Source organism: Loxodonta africana, chromosome 2, assembly GCF_030014295.1.
Source record: "Loxodonta africana isolate mLoxAfr1 chromosome 2, mLoxAfr1.hap2, whole genome shotgun sequence".
Lineage (NCBI taxonomy): Eukaryota > Metazoa > Chordata > Mammalia > Proboscidea > Elephantidae > Loxodonta > Loxodonta africana.
In genome coordinates this window covers 165,729,964-165,751,669 of record NC_087343.1, presented here as the reverse complement: position 1 = coordinate 165,751,669, position 21,706 = coordinate 165,729,964, and the positions used below count along the sequence as shown (strand labels likewise).

The 21,706-nt window shown below is 39.9% G+C and overlaps 1 protein-coding gene across 1 annotated transcript; it reads left to right on the top strand.

Annotated features, from left to right (window-relative positions):
• The first annotated feature begins 8,427 nt into the window (after window positions 1-8,427).
• On the top strand, window positions 8,428-18,663 carry ZNF300 (zinc finger protein 300). The gene is made up of 4 exons (XM_064278414.1): window positions 8,428-8,567; window positions 14,410-14,536; window positions 14,784-14,910; window positions 16,002-18,663. The coding sequence occupies exons 1-4, from the start codon at window positions 8,553-8,555 to the stop codon at window positions 17,533-17,535; spliced, it is 1,803 nt and encodes a 600-aa protein (XP_064134484.1). The 5' UTR covers window positions 8,428-8,552; the 3' UTR covers window positions 17,536-18,663.
• The last annotated feature ends 3,043 nt before the right edge of the window (window positions 18,664-21,706 follow it).

The window sequence follows — 21,706 nt, the reverse complement described above, 5'->3', positions numbered from 1 at the left end:
ATTATTACTATTTTTTTCTTCTGCGGTAAATATATACACCATAATCCATAAATAGAGCTCTTATCTTTCATGCAGGACTCCTGGGCTTAGTTCCTGGTCAATGTACCTCATGCACAGCCACCACCCATCTATCAGTGGAGGCTTGTGTGTTGCTATGATGCTGAATACATTTCAGAAGAACTTCCAGACTGAGATGGACTAGGAAGAAAGGCCTGACAATCTATTTCTGAAAATCAGTCTATTTAAATCCTATGGATCACAATGGTCCAATCTGCAACCAATTATGGTGTCTTAGTTATCTAGTGCTGCTATAACAGAGATACCGCATGTGGATGGCTTTAACAAAGAGAAATTTATTCTCTCACAGTCTATGAGGCTAGAAGTCCAAATTCAAGGTGCCAGCTCCAGGGGAAGGCTTCTTCTCTCTGTCAGCTTTGGGGGAAGGTCCTTGTCATCAATCTTCCCTGGTCAAGAAGCTTCTCAGAGACCCCAGGTCCAAAAGACAGGCTATTCTCCTGCCTCTTGTTTCTTGGTGGTATGAGGTCCCCATGTCTCTCTGGCTTGCTTCTCTCTTTTATATCTCAGAAGAGATTGGTTTAAGACACAACGTAAGCTTGTAGATTGAGTCCTGCCTTATTAATGTAACTGCCACTAATCCCACATCATTGACGTCATAGAGATAGGATTTACAACATACAGGAAAATCACATCAGATGACCAAATGGTGGACAATCACACAATACTGGGAATCATGGCCTAGCCAAGTGGACAGATATTTTGGGGGAACACAATTCAATTCATGACACGTGGGGATGGTGCAGGGCCAGGCAACATTTTGTTCTGTGGTGCATTGGGTCACTATGCGTCAGGGGGCTACTTGACAGCAGATAACAACTAACTATTCATTTTTACTTTAAAAAATAAATGGTAATAGCATACTATATTCATTTTTTCTACTCTGTATTTTCACATAACATATCCTGAATGTTGCTCCAGAGTAGTATATAAAGATATTTTCAGCCAGTTTGCTTGCTCATACTCTCTTTCTGTAAGTGCTGCATAGTACTACTTTGCATAAACACCGTAATTTATTCAAAGACCCTGTCAGACATTTGCAGTCTTTGGGCATTAAAAAAGAGTCCTGCAATGAATAGCAATTCATCTTTTGTGCTTTTTTGGGGGCCAGTGTATCTTTAGGATTGATTCATGGAAGTGGGGTTTCTGAATCAAAGGGTAAAAGTGTATGTAGTGTTGTAGTCTTAAACATATGTCCATAAATTCATTGATAGTCCTCCTTAAGAGGTGGGGCTCAATTTCTATCCCTTTGATTATAGGCTGTTCTTAGCTACTCCTTTCTAGCAAATAGAATGTGGCAGAATAATAGGATGTCAATTCCAAGTTTGGGTTATTAAAAGACTGTGGCTCTGTTTTGGATACACTCTCTCCTTTGAATCACTCAATCTGAGTAGAAGCCAGCTACTATATCATGAAGAAGGCTTGGGGAGGGGGAAGCCACCTACCATGTCATTAGGACAATTAGGTAGCCTAAGGAAAGGCCTACATGGTGTGAAACTGAGGCATGTAAGCAACTACATGAGTCAACTTGGAAGTAAATCTTCTAAGGCTTGCCAGCAATCACTTTATTGAATTTCAAAGTGTATCCTCTTCCAATTGAGCCTGGAATGACTGTCACCCTGGCTAACAGCTTGATTGCAACCTCATGAGTGACTGAACCAAAATCACCCAGCCAAGCTGCTCCTGGATTTTTGACTCAGAAAATATGAGATAATAAATGTTTGTAGTTTTAAGTGGCTGTGGGGTAATTTATTATGCAGCAGTAGATAACTAATATATGTAGTTTTGATACATATTGCCAAATTCCCTTTTGTAGGGGCTATCCCATTTTGCTGTCTCACCAGCATATGAGAATTCCCGTTTGCCATGGCCTTATCAACAGTGTATGCTGTCAAACTTAGAGTACTTTTTACAAGCTTATGGATGAGAAATGGTATATCAATGTGGTTTTAGTTTTTATTTTTCCCATTGTGGTGAAATGAGTTCCTTTACGTGGACTTTTGCCTTGGTTCTTTGGAAAAACAGCTTGAGAGATTTTTCCCCTAAGCCCTGAGGAGTTACCTTTGCCCAAGTTTTCTACCCCAGAGGGTTTGTTACTTTTGTCTACGTTGATCAACATTCTCTGGGCAAGCTGTACACAACTTGACTTTTTGTCTGGCCTTGGGCTGCAGCCTGACTGTGATTAGTATGCACCTTGCAGGGACTGGTTAATAGTCTATGCAAATGAAGTGACTATAAACTATGCACATGAAATGTCTGCAGCCTACTATGCAAATGAAGTATCTGTGGTCTACCGAGAGGGGATTGGTCAGTTTGTGGCCCCACTGGGAAGGGACACGCCTTGAAATTAACATGGAATTGTGTATATATATGCACCCAGCCCCACAGTTTTTTTTTTTCTGATAGAAAGAAGGAGGAAGAGAAGCAACGGGAAGAAGCAGACGGAAGAAAGCAGAAAGGAGAAGGAGAGAGAAGAGAGAGCCGTAACACAGATCAAGGGCTGTAACACTCAAGACAGCAAGAGGCCTAAAAGGGGCCCACTTGCAGAGCCAGTGGTGACAGATGGTAGGGCCAAGAGGAGCCTGTCCTTAGGGGACCTAGAGGAGGCCTGCACAGTCGAGGGGAGCTGAGAGAGCTGTCCTGCACTGAAAAAGAGAGACTGCCTATGCGCTTCCTGATCTAGATTCTGAGTTGTAGCCTGTTGATCCTGATCCCAAGTTGTACCCTGTTCCTTAATAAACCACTTAACTGTAAGTACATTTCATGAGTTCTGTGATACATTTCAGTGAATTGCCAAACCCAAACGGGGGAAGGAAGGGTGCTGAGTGGAGGGAGAGTGGCCAGTGTCAGAGATGGAGTGGTACAGCAGTTCAGAGAATGTGGAAATCTGGGATATATTTGACCTCTGCCTCATAGGAATTGGCTTTATGCTGATTCATATATTTGAAGTTATTTGTACACTCATTATGAGGGAGACCTTCTCATTCTTCTATTTCTTTACTACATAAGGACATAAAGGCTACATAAGGACTACTTCCTTACTACATAAGGACAGTTTCCCATCCCTTTTGGGATTAAGAGCTAAAGTTTTAGCAATTCATACAAAGCTGTCCATGGCCTGGCCCTTTCCCATCTCTCCAGTCTTCACTAGTATCACTCCTTGAAGCTGAGGATTGTGAGTTAATCCTTACTAGCCTGGTGCGAAAACCCTGGTGGTGTAATGGTTAAGAGCCCTGCTGGCACAGTAGTTCAGAATTCAGCTGTTAACCAAAAGGTCGGCAGTTTGAATCCACCAGCCGCTCCTTGGAAACCTTACTGGGCAGTTCTCCTCTCTCCTACAGGGTCCCTATGAGTCGGAATCGACTCGATGGCAATGGGTTTGGCTTTTTTGGTTACACCCTTAGTCAGTGCCCTGGTGGCGTGGTAGTTAAGAGCTCAGCTGATAATCGAAAGGTCAGCAGTTCAGATTCACCAGCTGCTCCTTGGAAACTCTATGGGACAGTTCTACTCTGTTCTATATGTTGCTATGAGTTTGAATCGACTCGACGGCAACAGGTTTTTTGGCTTTTTATACCCTTAGTCCAAGGTCCCTAGGTGGTGCAAATGGTTTGTGCTCAACTGTTAACCTAAAGATTGGCAATTCGAACCTACCTAGCGAAATTTCAGAAGAAAAGTCCTGGGATCTGTCTTCATTAAGATTACAGTCAAGAAACCCTTTGGAGCGGTTCATCTCTGTAACACAGGAGGTTATCATGAGTTGGAATTGACTCACGGCAACTAACAACAACAAAATACCCTTAGTCCACCACCTATCTGTCAGTTTCGGTATTAGACTGTATGGCTCACTGTATGGATAGCATTGCGAAGAATGGGAATTCCAGAACACTTAGTTATGCTCATATGGAACCTGTACAGTGTTCAAACAGAACAAGAGGATACTGTGTGGTTCAAAATTGAAACAGCCATGCGGCAGGGCTGTATCCTTTCATCTTACTTATTCAATTTGTATGCTGAACAAATAACCTTGAAACCAAACTATATGAAGAAAAACACAGTAGCAGGATTGTAGGAAGACTTCTTAACAACCCGAGAGATGCAGATGACACAACCTTGCTGGTCGAAAATGAAGGTTACTTGAAGCACTTACTGATGAAGCTCAAAGAGTACAGTCTTCAGTACGGGTTACACCTGAATGTGAAGAAAAAGAAAATCCTCATGACTGGACTGATAAACAACATCATGATAAATGGAGAAAAATTGAGGTTGCCATCTATTTTATTCTACTTAGATCAATAGATTAAGATGGGTCTGACCCAAGCCATGGCCTTTTCAGTCGCCTCATTTGTATGTGTAAATTGGATAAGGAAAAGGAAGATAGAAGAATTGATGCATTTGAACTGTGGTGTTGGCAAAGAGTATTGAATATACCAAGGACTGCCAAACAAATCAGTCTTCTAGAAGCAATAGAACCAGAATGTTCCTTAGAAGCAAGAATGGTGAGACTTAGACTTAGTTTGTACACATCATCAGGAAGACCAATTGTTAGAAAAGGACATCACGTTTGGTAAAGTATAGGGTCAGTGAAAATGAAGGAAATCCTTTATGAGATGGATTGACACAATAGCTATGACAATGGATTCAAACATATCAACAATCATGAAGATAATAAAGAGCTGGGTCACATTTCATTTTATTATACATAATTGCCCATGAGTCAGAGCCAACTCAGTGGCAACTCACAATATACTCTTTGTGCCTCTCATGGTGGCTACACCATCTTAAGTACAAAGTATTCAATAGGTATTGGTGTAATTTTATAAGATTAAATTAAGGTGAGAAATACAATTGCCAGATATAAAATTGCTGCTTATTTAATTAAGCAAAAAATGATGGCCAGAGTGACAATTATAATGATTCAAAATTGTATCCATTTATGCACATGAAACACCAGCTTCTTAGCATGCATTTTGAACAAATATCAAAGCTTGATGTAAGGTCTAAAGATTAAAATAGCGATTTTACTATTCTCTTTTTGCAGCAACAGTGTTGTGTTGGTTCATTTTTTTTTTTAATCAAACGATTTTTGCCCCCTGAAACCTAACCTCCTCAGTTTCTTCGTCTCCCTCAGTGTTTTTTCTTTCTTCCTTTCTGTGTTTCAGTCTCTCTTTCTCTCTCAATCTCCCACTCACTATCACCCATTACATTCCTATTTCTCTTCCTGTGTCTCTCAGTTTTTGCCCTTCAGTCTCCCATCTCTCTGCCTATTATAGCCTCTCCTTTGCTCCTCAGTATCCCTGCTTTATCCCTGCTTTATCTTAGCCTCTGATTCCCTGCCCCTTATTTTCTCCGTTGCTCAGTCTTCTCTTCCCTGCCTCTACAATCTCATTTTTCTTCTCTAGTGGGCCCTGCAGCTTATTACTGCAGTTGTAATTTTTCCCTAGGAGGATTCCTTATAATTATTATTATAAAGTTCGTTATTATTGCTTACTACCACTCATCTGTCAGCTTGTTGTGACTTGTGTGTTGCTGTGATAGTGGAAGCTATGCCACCAGTATTTCAAATACCAGCAGGTTCACCCATGGTTGACAGGGTTTCAGCAGTTTCCATACTAAGACAGAGTAGGAAAAAAGGCCTAGTGATCTAGCACAGAGAAATTGTCCCACTTGCTTGCTTTGGACATGCCATCAGCAGGAATCAATCACTGGAGGAGGAAGTGTTTGGTGAAGTAAAGGGCCAGTGAGGGCGAGGGAAACCCTCAGTGTGATAAACTAACGCAATAGCTGAAACGATGTACCTAAACATGCTGTCATTTGTGAGGATGACCCATGACTGTGGATGATCCAGGCTGGGTAATATGCTAACTGTTGTACATAAGGTCACCATACGTCGGGGTTGACTGGAAGACAGCTATCTATTAGGGCTTTTCCCCTCGGTCAGCCCCCCAATGAACTATTTCCCAACACATTTGGCCGTCTCTCCATGAGTCCGAAAAGACTTGAGGGCAACTGTTTCCCCCCCTCCCCTTTTCGGGATTCTCATAGTGGAATATCCCGGGAGGGGACTGTACCATTCAAAATTTTCACCCCTTTCAGCAAGTAGAATTTCCTGGTATACGGTTATCATTTACGCACCACTTTTAAGTGGAATAGCCTACGAAGGATTGTACCATTCCAAATTTTTCCTGTTTCACCGACTGCAATCTCCCAGTAGAGGACGGCACCACTCCAACCTCTTCTCCCATTCCTCTGTAAAATCTCTCTGCAAAAGTTTTCAACTTCCTGGTTTGTACCCTAATCAGCCTTTCCGTCGTCTTCCTCCCCCTCCCTTCGCTGCTGCAGTGGTACATCCCGATTTCCAGGCCCGGGATAAATAATATCCTTTAGCTTGTACGGAATTGACTGTACTCTCAAGATGGCGATTCCCATATAGAAACGGTACGTAGGAGCAGCCATATTGCCTCCTGAACAAAGCCACTGAAGTTGCGAAATGGTCAAACCGTCCAGTACGGCACAGCGCAGGCTCGGGAGCAGCGCGCTTCGCTCACCGACAGGAAGCGGGAGAGTTCACCGGTATGGATGTGACGGTTGTCCCAGGTTAAGCCGCGATGGACGTTTTGGGACCTGATAACCGAGCCACGGGTCAGAAGGGGAATATGTGTGGTGAGTGAAGGGTGAATATGTGTTATTGGTAATGGAGGACGAAGAGGGTCAGTAATGGGAGGTTTATGAAGTCATGTGAGGGGGAGGTCGACGGAATGGATTAGGGTTGGCTTTATTCGGCGGTCAAGGATGTGGTGAGCAATGTGATTAGTAATTGGGGAATGATGAGTCAGTAATTGGGCGTCTGTGGGGTCAGAAATGGCATGTACATGGACTGTGGTAGGGATGACTGGAGTCAGTGATTTGAGAGGGTTCTTTGGGGAGCATCAGTGATTGGTGGAGGGGCTATGCTCTAAATGATAGGTAGTGTCCATGTGGTCAGTGATATGATGGTGCGTAGCTCTGAGAAGTATTCAGGGATTTGGAGGGGTAAATAATGTGGCCAGTGTCTGATGGTTTTTGTTGTGTGCCTTCCAGCGTCAATTTACTGGGAAAGGCTTCTTTACATACATTAAAATCTCCAGAGGTCACAGGTACCTGTTGAGTTCTTATAGGTCAAGCCCCTTCTCAGATCTTTTCAAAATCCACCACTGTCCCTAAGTCATTCCCTTATCCTCACAGAAGTGTACACCATTTAAAACAAACAAACAAAAAAACCAAACCCATTGCCATCGAGTCGATTCCAACTCATAGCAACCCTATAGCACAGAGTAGAGCTGCCCGATGGAGTTTCCAAGAAGTGCCTGGTGGATTTGAACTGCCGACCTTATAGGTTAGCAGCCATAGCACTTAACCACTATGCCACCAGGGTTTCCCATTTTTAAAACAGGACCAAGCAAATCCAGAAGGATAGGATTATTGTGAAAAGTGTGATTTCAGTCCTGGCTCTTTCTGAGTTTATTGAAATAATTTTATATTTTATTTAAGAAACATTTATTGAGCACCTCTGGGTGTCCAGAGACCCACATGACTATTTTTCTTGATTGGTTCCTGCCAGGTCTGTTTTAATAAACTCTGGAACATCGTATATGAAATTGTGTCCCTGTCATGGGAGCCCTCACTTCCTCTGAACAAGTTCAGTCCTGTCTTCATGACCTGTCCTGGGACTGAGAAAAATTTGCTAGGTAAGTACCTTCCTGCATTGTGGTGCATTCCCTACTATTCATGGTTCCAACCTATCACCACTATTGTACGCAGACAACTGCACTGTTGAAAATCAGCAATAAAAATTTAAGCAGGAAACAGCTTAACAATCAATGTTTTAGTCCATGAATATTGCTTTGGCAGGAGACATTGCTGAGTTGGGGGTAGATATTAGAGCTCTTGTGTGATTACTGGTATTCAGCTGCTGGTTCTCTCTGGGAATTGAGGAAATGCATTCCTCATCTTTCCATCTGTTCATTCCCATTCTTATTTCTAGGGAACTGCTCTATCTGCAGTTAAACTTTTATGTGTGTATCCATCCAACACCCCATATATATGTGTATCCATATAGATCTATAATTATTACCCTATGATAACTCTACAAATAGAATTACTAGTTCAGAGGGACAACAATCAATTGTTAGTAAGTCAACAAGAAACATCTTCATATCCATGTAATTAAAAAGAATTGGTCCGGGTTCTATGTGTTCATATTATAGTTGCAAGAGGATTAAAGGCTAATGCGTCCTTCACTTGGTGCTTGCTGATCCTTCTGGAAAACCCAAAAGAACTTCTCAAACTAAGTGGCCCCTTTACCCACCTGACATCTGGTGGCAGTTGTTTCTAGACTGGTGAATGTGGAAGCTGTAGGTCAGTTCTGGCCTCTAAAGACTCCATTCTGTCTCCCACCTCTGATTCCTCAGATCTCGGCCCTCTTGGAAGAGAAGCCAAAAATGACCAAGTCTCAGGTAAGTTGTTTGCTTAGTTTGTACTTGGGTTTCAATATAATCAAATGCAGAAAGCTAAACATTAGGATTAGGGAAAATGTGTTGTTTTCGGTGCTGTTGAGTCAGTTCTGACTCATAGTGGCCCTGTGTATGACAGAATGAAACACTGCCTGATCCTGCACCATCCTCATAATCATTGCTGTGTTCGAGCCCGTTGTTGCAATCATTGTGTCAATCCATCCTGTTAAGAGTCGACCTTTTTTTTTGCTGACCCTCTACTTTACCAAGCATGCCTTTCTCCAGGAACTGGTCCCTCCTGATAACATGTCCAAAATACATGAGACAAAGTCTTACCATCCTTTCTTCTAAGAAGCATTGTGACTGTATTTCTTCCAAGACAGAATTGTTCGTTCTCTTTGCAGTCCATGGTATAGTCACTATTCTTCGCCAGTACCATAATTCAAAGGCATCAGTTCTTCAGTCTTCCTTATTCATTGTTCAGCTATTGCATGTGTATGAGGCAATTGAAAATACCTTGGCTTCCATCAGGGGCACCTGAGTCTTCAAAGTGACATCTTTGCTTTTTAACACTTTAAAGAGGTCTTTCGCAGTAGATTTGCCCAGTGCGATACGTCATTTGATTTCTTAACTGCTGCTTCCGTGGGGGTTGATTGTGGTGTCCTCCAAAAAAACCAATTGCCGTCAAGTTGATTCCGACTCATAGCAACTCTACAGGACAGAGTAGAATTGCCCCATAGAGTTCCCAAGGAGTGGCTCGTGGATTTGAACTGCTGTCCAAGAAAAATGAAATTCTTGACGAGTTCTCCATTTGACATGATGTTGCTTATAGGTCCAATTGTGAGGATTTTTGTTTTCTTTATGTTGAGGTGTAATCCATACTGAAGGCTGTAGTCTTTGATCTTCATCAGTAAGTGTTTCAAGTCCACTTTACTTTCAGCAAACAAGGTTGTGTCATCTGTATATCGAAGGTTGTTAATGAGTCTTCTTCCAGGCCTTACGCCCCGTCCTTCTTTATATAGTCCAGCTTCTCGGATTTTGTGTAGCATACAGATTGAATAAGTAGGTGAAAGGATGCAATCCTGATGCACACCTTTTCTGATTTTAAACTATTCAGTGTTTCCTTGTTCTGCTTGAATAACTGCCTCTTGGTCTATGTACAGGTTCCTCATGAGCACAATTAAGTGTTCTGGAATTCCCATTCTTTGCAGTGTTATCCATAATTTGCTATGATCCACACGGTCAAATGCCTTTGCATAGTCAATAAAATACAGGTAAACATCTGTCTGGTGTTCTCTGCTTTCAGCCAAGATCCATCTGACATCAGCAGTGATATCCCTCATTACATATTCTCTTCTGAATCTGGCTTGAATTTCTGGCAGTACCCTGTCATTATACTGCTGCAACCAGTTATGAATTATTATCAGCAAAACTCTACATGTGTGTGATATATTAATGATATTGTTTGAAAATTTCCACATTTTTTTGGATCACCTTATGAGTCGGAATCGACTCGATGGCATTGGGTTAGAGTTTTGGTTTTGATTCTTTGGAATGGGCACAAATATGGATCTCTTCCAGGAGGCTGGCCAGGTAGCTGTCTTCCAAATTTCTTGGTGTAGATGGGTGAGCACTTACAGTGTTGCATCCATTTGTTGAAACATCTCAATTGGTATTCCATCAATTCCTAGAGCCTTGTTTTTTGCCAGTATGTTCAGTGCAGCTTGGACCTTTTCCTTCAGTACCATTGGTTCTTGATCATATGCTGCCTCCTGAAATGTTTGAACGTTGACCAATTCTTTTGGTATAGTGACTCTATGTATTCCTTCCATCTTCTTTTGATACTTGCTGTGTTGTTCAATATTTTGCCCAGAGTCCTTCAGTATTGCAACTTGAGGCTGGACTTTTTTCTTCAGTTCTTTCAGCTTGAGAAATGCCAAGTATGTCCTTCCCTTTTGGTTTTCTAACTCCAGGTCTTTGCACATTTCGTTATAATACTCTGTTTTCTCGAGCTGTCTTTTGAAATCTTCTGTTTAGTTCGTTTAGTTCATCACTTCTTCCGTGCTTTAGCTACTCTTGTGTTCAAGAGTAAGTTTCAGAGCCTCTCCTCACATCCATTTTGTTATTTTCTTTCTTTCCCATCTTTTTAATGACCTTTTGCTTTTCTTCATGTATGATGTTCTTGATGTTATCCTACAATTCACCTGGTCTTTGGTCATTAGTGTTCAATGTGTCTTTGGTCTTTAGTATTCAATGTGTCAAATCCATTCTTGAGATGATCTCTAAGTTCAGGTAGGATGTACTCAAGGGAAATGTGGAGACAATAAAGATTAAGACCTGAAAGAGTTGCTAAGTAATATGTAAATAATCAGGCCTAAAACCATTTTATAAATGATGTACAAATATTTCTGATCTTTCTAGGAGACACCATCAGTTCCAAGATTGTATTATCCTAAAGAGAAAGCAGTTAAATTTCCAATGAGATGGAAATACTCCTTGCTTTGTAGGACTAAAACAAGTTTTCTTTTTGGGTCTTCATATAAGTGATAGAGTCCACATTGTTCTCACCAAAACTTTTTATTAGAGATCAGTCATATAGGTGTGAAGTGCCAGTGTGACTGAACTTAGCTACTCTGTTCCCAGCCCCTCCAGAGATAAAACTGATACAGGTAGCCCAGGGCCCCATGTAAACAAAAACAGGCATTCAGCATAATCCAATTGTTAGCATAAATTATCTGGAGTGGCTGAAGGTCCCCGTGTATAAAAAGACAGTCTTATTGGGTAGAATATTCTGGGGGCTTAGAGGTTATCTCCCAGAAGCTAGTCAAAGGCCAGTCCATTCTACGGAATATGCAGGTTTGAGAATCCCGGGCCCACTGAGTTAACCTTTCATTGCACAGCAGTTCTTAAGTTATAATTCTCTGGCAAAGCTTCGGCAAGCAGGGGTACCTGATGCTCCATACCCTTGGCTGTGGTTTCAGATTTTGTAGTCACTTTTTTCCAAATCAAGGCTAGTTCCTTCTTTGCTCTTCCATTTTTAGAAGGCTGTATTATTTTTTCTCCCTGCCAAAATGTACTGTACATGGTATAAACATTTTAAACAACACAAAAGAAAAAAAACCAAAAAACTGGAAAGCCTTTTTAACTTAAACTCCTCTCCTCCTGGAATAATCAGTGTTAATCTTCCAAATCTTTTTCGATACAGCTGTGATTAAGGGTGCAGCTGTGAAGGGTGTATAAGGGCAAATATGTGAGAGAGTCTCTTATTTTCATGTGCTTTCCTTTGAGAAAAATAATGTTATAGTAAAATTCTGTTCTGCAGCCTGATTTTTAGCCTCATTAGTAATTGCCCAGTATAAATATTTTTGGATGCAGTTTGAATATCTTCTCCTGCTAGTACACAGAGCTCTTTTTTAGTATTTTAGGAGACACATACTATTTTTCATGGGGCCAGGCTTCCCAGGATTGTTTCCTTATCTGTAAAATAGAGATTATAATCCTCACAGGGTTGTCCTGAAGGTGAAATGTGTTTAAGTTGTACCTAGAACCGTGACTGGGGTATGGATTGTTCTGTATTTAAGAATTAGCTATTAGTGTTATTATTGCATCATCATCATTCTCATTGTCAAATCTCCACGTCAGCTTTTACATGAGGAGTCCTTATATGACTTTTATCATAAAGCTTCACAACTGATTTCTCCAGCAGAGAGATAGGTTCTTTTTCCTCTTGGATGTCAGTAGCTACGGAGCTGTGCTGTTCAACATGCTAAGCCCTAGCCACTTGTGGTTATTGAGCTCTTGAAATTGGTAGTCTACACCGGGATGTTCTCTCATACAAAGTACATACTGGGTGTTGACGATTTAGTAGCAGAAACTTCATTGATAATTTTTAAAGTTTTGTTACGTGTTGAAATGATCATATTTGGGGTGTATTGGGATAAATATATATTACCGAAAATAAATTTTTTGAATGTGGCTTCTAGAACATTTAAAATTACTTCTCTGGCTAGCTTTTTGTGTTCGTTAATGCTGCTTTTGAGAATGAGAAAGTACCCGCAGTCTAATTCAAGACCTTTTCACTAGCCCAGTAAATCCAATTACCATGGCAAATTAGCTGATTAAGTGCTTGTTCCTTAGGAACATTAGTGTCCAGAAGTAAGTTTATCATTTGCATAATATTTTTGCTTCCTCCCTCCCTCCCTTCCATTGTCCTCTGTCTCTTAATGGCACTCAAGCTGTAAAAATTGTTTTTAGGTAACGGAAGTACAATTTTCCACTGATTATAGTAATTAACCACTCTCATCTCAGTTTCCTCCTGTATAAAATAGGGATATTAACTGGGTTGTTATGAGGACAAACTAAATCCTTGGCAGCTTGATTTGTGTGGATTTTGACCTTGGTGTTGAATGAGAGAGAGCTTGAGATTGATGTGACTGAGACAAGACTGATTCTGGATGCAGGGAGGGAGCCCAAAGAGGTTTTTAAACAAGGGAATGTTGATATTTGAAATTAATTTGCTTTAATTCTGAAAGCAATGTTTGTTAAAAAATAGAATATTTAGGAAAAAAACCCAGAAAAATAGTTTAAAATAATACTCATCACTCAAATTCCGCTGTTATATGACAACCATGGTGAACATAATGGGAACATAATGAAGATAGTCAAGGGATTAGGATGTATTTTGGGGCCGTACACTTACTTAAGTACTTATTTTTTTGCCACCTCAGTGATTTGCTGAAGTTTTCTCCACGTATGTTTCCTGCACATTAACTTCTCAGTTTTTAGATTTTTTTTTTGCTATTGTGATTTGGTGCATTTCATTGTATTTTATAACTAGCTATTGCTAGCATAGCATGTAGAAGAACTACTAAAAGTAGGAGACACTAAGGATTTTTTTTTGTCCCTATAAAATGAAAGGATTTGGCTAATGAACGATCTTCAAGATTCTCTCAATGAGGCTTTTCTCCCTTTTTTATGTTGTACTTAAAAAGGCCTTCTCCACTGTATAAGTAAGAATTCTTCCATGTTTTGTTTTGTTATTTTTATGGTTTCTAGTATTATTTTAGAGTTAAATTTTTTTGCTGCATCTAGAATTTATTTATCCTACTTTCCAAGGTAGGGAGCATGTCTCCAATATTATTCATTTCCTATTGACTATTCAGTTTCAATACTATTCGTTGAATAATCCATCTTCCTCCCAGTTATTTAAATACTGTCTTTATCACTTATTAAATTCCCATTTGTATTTAGGTAGGCCTTTTTATGGATTACCTCTTGTGTTGTCCTGATATGTCTGGTTTTTCTTGCTAAAGACAGGATTTTGCACATATTCTTCCCAAAACTATTATGCAAAACTAGGAATAGGAATCCGTATTCGTTTCCTAGGGTGCTGTGACAAAATAACAAAAACTTATTTTCTCACAGTTTTGGAAGCTAGGAGTCTTTGACAAGGTGATGCTGTCTTTGTCTGATTCAGGGAAAGATCCTTCCTTGTCTCCTTCAGTCTGGTAGCGTCAAGTGTTTGTTAGCATTCCTTGGCTTGTAGATGCATCTTCGTATGGTTGTCTTCATCCCGTGTGTTTTTTCTGTGTCTGTCCTCCTTTTTATAAGGACAACACTCAGATTGGATTAGGACCCTTCCTACTCCAGTTTGACTTCATATTAACTGATAACATCTTCAAAGACCCTATTTCCAAACAAGATCATGTTCATAGGTACTAGGGGTTAGGGGCTCAACATATCTTTTTGAGGGAAACAGTTTGGTCCTTAACAGTATAGTTTTACATCCTGTAGTAGAAACGATGAGAATGACTACTTCAGATTGAACAGGAATGTACTGTTACAGGAGTTAGTATCATTCAAGGATGTGGCTGTGGATTTCACTCAGGAGGAATGGCAGCAGCTGGACCCTGCTCAGAGGACTCTGTACAGGGATGTGATGCTGGAGAACTACAGCCACCTGGCCTCAATGGGTAAGGGTGATTTTCCTGCATAACTCAGTGTTTGCCCAGTCAGATGCCTTTCCTTTATCAGTTGCTGCCATTAGGCAGTTCTCTCACATACATAATGCCTTTTGTGCCTTTCCTTCTTTTGCAAATGGAGGTCATTACTTTTCTGAGGGCCAACTGAACTGCTTCATTGTGGACCTCCTAAAACAGTACCTTCTCTTCTTCTTTGAGTGCAGTTAATCCCAATTCCTCTGTGATTTCCATTTAATAGGGTATCCAGTTTCCAAACCAGATGTCATCTCCAAGTTGGAGCAAGGAGAAGATCCATGGATCGTAAAGAAAGACATATCAAATTGGATTTATCCAGATGAAAATCAGGCAGTTGGGAGACAAGGAAAGTGAAATAATCAGTGTGTTTGTTTTGTTTTTTTAATTGCTGCCTGAGGCTTATGTTTCTACCCATATTGAAATCTCTTTTTCTTCTTTACTCCTGTGCTGAGCATTTAGTAAGCATTCAACAAGTAATGTATCAATTGAGTAATTGTGACCCTTTCAGGGGAGAGATATTTCTGATTGATCTTCTTAACATTTATACCTGTAATGCTTTTTAAAAGGGACTTAAAGGCAATAGAGGCAAATGCCTTCTTAGAACATAGGTTCTACTTTAGAAGTTAAAATACCCAGATTCAGTGATGTACAAAATTAAGTGTCAAATATAGTTACTATATTAGATGTTCAGAGAGAATTAGAGTCCAAAGAGATGCGTCAGACTTTGAGAAGGCATTTTTCAGAGCATGCAGGTATAACTGTTCTGAAAGATATATTAGGTGTAGATTAGGCTGAAGAGGGTGATGGTAAGCTGTTGGGGCAGAGAGTATATGAACAAAATCTTGGAGTTAGGAATAAGTATGGTTTTTCTAGGAGAACTGTGCTAGTTTAATCTGAGACATATAGAAGGTAGTTATGGGGAGTAGTGGGGTTCAAGCTTAGATTTAAGTTGTGAGTATGGATACTGAATTCATTAGCCATACCTTGGATTTTTCTGTTGTTTTTCTGGTTAATTAAGGAAGTAGACTAAGGAAAGGTGAAGTGTTTTGGGGAGAGTACTGACTTCCTTTCTTTAGATGGCATTTCTTTAGACAATAGGTATGCATAGCAAATGTTTATAAGATAAATGAATTCAAAAGGTGAAAGTTTCTATTTAGGAAGTAGGGAAATGGGAAGATCCTAGAAGAGAAATCCAAGATTAGAGTGATAAGAGCCCAGACACTTTTCTAGCTTCTTCAGGTCTAGTTTTTGCATAAATATTTCTTTTTAACATCCTTATCTATCTAGTCACCTGATCATCCTATATTCTTCCAAAAAGGCCTGTCTCCATTCCTGTTTTCTGAGTTCCTTGACTACTTTGGATCATCCATTTGTTTTACTTCTGTGTCCTGTTAACTATTCTTTATGACTGTTTGATTTTATCTTTCCTTCTTTTAGACAGGAAGAGTAACTTTGAAAAGCCCCAACCATGTATTCTGGGGACTCTTTCCTTCCACAATAAGATACTAAAAGGAGCCACAAAGGATGGTTCATTGTACTCCATTTTAAGAATCTGTCAAGGTGATGGCCAGCTGCAGAGATGTCAGGAAAACCAGGACAAACTTTTCAGGCAAGTCACAGTAATCAACAAGAAAACAGTGGCTGAGGAGTCAGGCCACAAATGTAATGCATTTGGAAAACTCTTTGAAGAATGCATAGACCCAGGTACTTCAAGACAAAGATTCCATAAATACGCGTTTGGAAAGAACTTGAAACCTAATTTTGACCTACCTAGTAGTAATAAAAGCAATTCAAGAAAAAACCATGATGAGAGTTTTGGATGCAGAAAACCATCCAGCCACAGTGCATCCAACTCTAGTCTTGGGAAAATTCATAATGGAGTAATACCCTGTGAAGGTAATCAAGGTGGACATATTCTCAGTAATAAACAATCTTTTATTCAACATGCAAATGCTGAAAGTAAAGAGAAAACCTGTTTATGCATTACATGTGGAAAAGCCTTTGCTAAGAAGTCACAGCTCATTGTACATCAAAGAATTCATACTGGAAAGAAGCCATATGATTGTGGTGCATGTGGAAAAGCCTTCAGTGAGAAGTTTCACCTCATTGTACATCAGAGAACTCATACTGGGGAGAAGCCTTATGAATGTTCTGAATGTGGAAAAGCCTTCTCTCAGAAATCATCTCTCATTATACATCAGAGAGTTCATACTGGGGAAAAACCATATGAATGTAGTGAATGTGGGAAAGCTTTCTCCCAGAAATCACCCCTCATTATACATCAGAGAATTCACACTGGAGAGAAACCTTATGAATGTAGAGAGTGTGGGAAAGCTTTCTCCCAGAAGTCACAGCTTATTATACATCACAGAGCACACACTGGAGAGAAGCCATATGAGTGCACTGAATGTGGGAAAGCATTCTGTGAGAAGTCCCACCTCATTATACATAAGAGAATTCACACTGGAGAGAAACCTTACAAATGCACTCAATGTGAGGAAGCCTTTAGCAGGAAGACAGAACTTATTACACATCAGTTAATTCATACTGGAGAGAAACCCTATGAATGTACTGAATGTGGCAAGACCTTCTCCCGAAAGTCACAGCTCATCATACATCAGAGAACACATACTGGAGAGAAGCCCTATAAATGCAGTGAATGTGGGAAAGCCTTTTGTCAGAAGTCCCATCTCATCGGACATCAGAGAATTCACACAGGAGAAAAGCCTTATGTGTGTACTGAATGTGGGAAAGCCTTCTCTCAGAAGTCCCACCTGCCAGGACATCAGCGAATTCATACAGGAGAAAAACCTTATGTATGTGCCGAATGTGGAAAGGCATTTTCCCAGAAGTCGGATCTCGTTTTGCATCGCAGAATTCATACTGGAGAAAGACCCTATCAATGTACTGTATGTGGGAAAGCCTTCATCCAGAAGTCACAACTTACTGTACATCAAAGAATTCATACAGTATAAAAACTTGTAAGAATGAGCTGAGCACATAAAAGCCTTCAGTATTAGCTTGAGCCTTAATATTAGAAAACTGTTGAATTTCATGAGTTTGGGGAAAACATCTCTATAGATAAAATTTACAAGAGAAGTCATGTTTCTAGTGTGGTGATACTTTTCCAGCAAAGGTGATGGAAAATAATTGTATAAAAGAAGGACATTTTCACCATGGCAGGTAAAACTTTTAAAATTATTAACTGACTTATGAGCAGAACAAATTATGTGTACAGAGTATTGTCAAGTTATGTATTCCTGATCATACCATATGATATTTGAAATTGCTATTATCCTACCATAATTGTGGTCATATGATACCAAAAAAAAAAAAAAATCCAGTGCCATCGAGTCAATTCCAACTCATAGCGACCCTATAGGACAGAGTAGAACTGCCCCATAGAGTTCCCAAGGAGCGCCTGGCAGATTCAAACTGCTGACCCTTTGCTTAGCAGCTATAGCACTTAACCACTACGCCACCAGGGTTTCTGGTCATATGATAGTTCCCTATAAAGTATATTAAGAAATTTTGAATAGAAAAACACCAATTCCTAGAAACTACACTCTAGGAAGGGAACTTGGGTATGAACCCTAAAGGTATTTATAAAATTCTTCTGGTAGAAAGATGGAAAGATGGGTTGATCAGGTTCAGTGAAAAATGTTGCCGTTGAGTCAATTTCAACTCATGGTGACTCTCTAGGACAGAGTAGAAACTGCACCGTAGGGTTGTCAAGGCTGTAAATCTTGACAGAAGCAGATTGCAACATTTTTCTCCTGCAGAGTGGTTGGTGGGTTTGAACTGCCGCCCTTTCGGTTGGCAGCTGAGTGTTTAACCGTTGCACCAGCTGGGCTCCAGATTTAGTAAAGGTGATTTTTGTGTGTTTTCCCATATTAAGCATACAAGTTGACCCATATCTCTGGAAAGACCCACATCTTGAAATTGGTGCTTCTTTTCCAGGTCTCCCCTTTACCCTGCCCAATTTAGAGCTCAGGAAAAAAAAAAAACCCAGTGCCATCGAGTCGATTCCAACTCATAGCGACCAGCTTGGTGTGGTGGAAAGACTTTGGTACTGAAGCTAGATGGTCTTAGGTTTTGTTCATGGTTCAGTCACTAACAGGTTGACTTCAAGCAAGCCTACTTTACCCATCTGGATATTTTTTTCTTCCTCGTAAATAAAAGTAAAATGTAGAGCACATTTTCAATTAATAGTAGTTCTTTTTATCTTTCTTCTTCTCCTGCAACAGGACATAAGAGTAATGTGTAAAAGCCCATCTGAACTTGCTTTGCATTCCAGATACTCTGCTTTTGATTGCCATTTTACTGCCTTTGACCCAGGTGGCTTTATTCTTGCTATGTTAATGTGGCTTCTGTTACTTTTTATTTATTTTATTTTACATACACTTATATAAATTGTGGTTCTTGCTTATAAACACCCTGCCTAATGTTTCTTCAGCTCCTACTGACCCCCACCCTGCAGCCCTAGTTGTTTTTCTTGAAAACCAAGGACACTAGCAGAGGAGAATTTTTGAAGTGTAAGTTATGCCTGCCATAGATTTGAAGAACCTCATGGCTCTGAAATTTCTCTTGCCCTCCTTTCTGTGGGTCCACCTCTTCCTCCATGAGCAGCTTCAGATGAGCACACCTGTTGGAGGTGCCCTGTAGGAGAGCACACTGGCAGGGATAAGGGCATCTGTGTGGGTAAGCGTGGTGTCTGTCCATAGTTCCTGCTTGATTCCTTCATATTTCCTGCTCACCTGATACCCTTCCTGCATGGATGAACTGTGTACTCTGAAGAGCTGGGGCCTCTCTGTGCAAAAACTTATGCAGGGGAGAGGGCACACCTGACAGCAACGTGGGGCTCTGCTTGGGCAAGTTCCTTGGTGTCATTGGCAACAGTGAGCTGAGAAGACTGACATAGGTATAAATTGGCCATTTCTACCTAAGGGAGAAGGCCTAGAGACACATCTCTGGGTTGAACAACTACTCTGAAAGTTTCTGACAGAAGATGGTACTACTGGTCCTTATAAAGGTATGAGAAGGACAAGGGATCATCATATTGGAAACACAGAAATTTTGTGAAGAGGAAATTCTGTTTAGTAATAACTATTGAAGTTATTTAAGTTTAACAAAGATTCTAAGTTTCCACCTTCTCACAGGCTTTCCATTATTCCCTTCCATTGTCACAGCCCCAGAGAACTTCGTTGATCTGGTACTGGGTGTTATAGTGCTACTGTAACAGAGATACCACAAGTGGATGGCTTTAACAGAGAGAAATTTATTTCTTCACAGTAAAGTAGGCCAAAAGTCCAAATTCAGGGTATCAGCTCTAGGGAAAGCCTTTCCCTCTCTGTTGGCCTTCTCGTCAGTCTTCCTCTGGACTAGGAGCTTCTCCGCACAGGGATTCCAGGTCCAAAGGATGGACTCTGCCCCTGGCACTGCCTTCTTGGTGGTATGAGGTAACCCCGCTCTGCTCGCTTCCCTTTCCTTTTTATCTCTTAAGAGATAAAAGGTGGTGCGGCCACACCCCAGGGAAACTCCCTTTACGTTGAATTAGGGATGTGACCTGGGTAAGGGTGTTAACAATCCCACCCTAACCCTCTTTAACATAAAATTATAATGACAAAATGGAGGACAACCATGCAATAATGGGAATCATGGTCTAACCATGTTGACATGTGTTTTTGGGGGACACAATTCAATTCATGACAGTGGGTTTCTATAAAAATTCCATCTCATACCTAACACTGGTATAACCCTTCACCGCTTTTATTCAGCATTGTATTAGAGCTAGCTACTGCATTGATGCAAGGAAAAAAAAAAAAAAAAAACAGGCATGAAGATTGGAAAGGAGAAAGTAAAATAGATATTACTTTCAGATGATAGAACTGGGTATAAAAATACTGGTTAAGTATTAACTATAAAGAGTTTAGTTGCTTTATACAATTTTAATATATTTTTTAAAAACTAATTTATATACCAGCAAGAGTAAAAATTTAAATATACCATTTATATTAACATAAAATACAACGCATTTTAAAATTAATGATGAAGTATAAGACCTCCACATAGAGAATTATAAAATACTATTGAGAAATATTAAAGAAGTCTTTAAAAAATGGAGGGGTGTACTAAGTTCATGGACTGGAATAGTGAAAAATTTAAAGATGTTAATTTTCCCCAAAGTGATTTTTATATTTTTTGGGGGGAGTGGGAATCAAGATCCACAGGAACATGTTGATTCATAAATATCAAGTTAGCTAATTTTTTTATTGAGCAAAAAATTACCCTGTAACATGAAGGTAGCCAACAACTAGTTACAAAGCTGTAGTGGATTTCAGCTCTACTTACGTGGAATTAAAGCTACAGTCACACATCTACTTTTAATAAACAGTAGATATTAAGCTTTTGTCAATAATTACATTGAGCTTACTCTGAGATTCTTTTTTTGTAATTCTTTGTCAGGCTTACTCTGACATTGGTTGATTTATCTGATACTCTTATTTTCAATGCTGAACTTATATTGTTCACTGATACATTTTGTGTGAGAGACACAGGGAAGTATAAAAGCATCTTAAACAGTAATCAGTCTTCATGGGGTTTTACAGACTTCTGTTCTTGAAAACATAATTTTCAACATGTTGATAGGAAAAATAATTTGGTTTGTATAGGACTAGTTACAGTGTCCATTTTGGCATTAGTAACATGACTTATTTTTTATTGTTACTCTTTCTTCTAAGTTACCAAAGAACTCACTTGCCAAACCTTTGGTCAGAGTAATTTATTGTTTAGTCAGTGTTCAGTCAGAAGTTTTCCTTAAGCTCCTTGTACCAGTGACATTTTTGTCCTCTAATGATGAATCTTTGAATAGACTGGGGAATGTTTTTGAGTCTTGCTCACTTCCTTCTCTGATTGTTCCTGCACGGGTGAAGCCCAGTGCATACTCATAGCCTTCCTGACCCACAGATTTTTTTTTTTTTATTGTGCTTTAGGTGAAGGTATACAGAGCAAATTAGTTTCCCATTCAATAGTTTGTTTATACACAGATCGTTCAATGACATTGATTGCAATCCCTGCAACACGTCAAGACTCTCCCCATTACCACCCTGCATTCCCCATTTCCATTCATCTGGTTTTCCTGTCCCT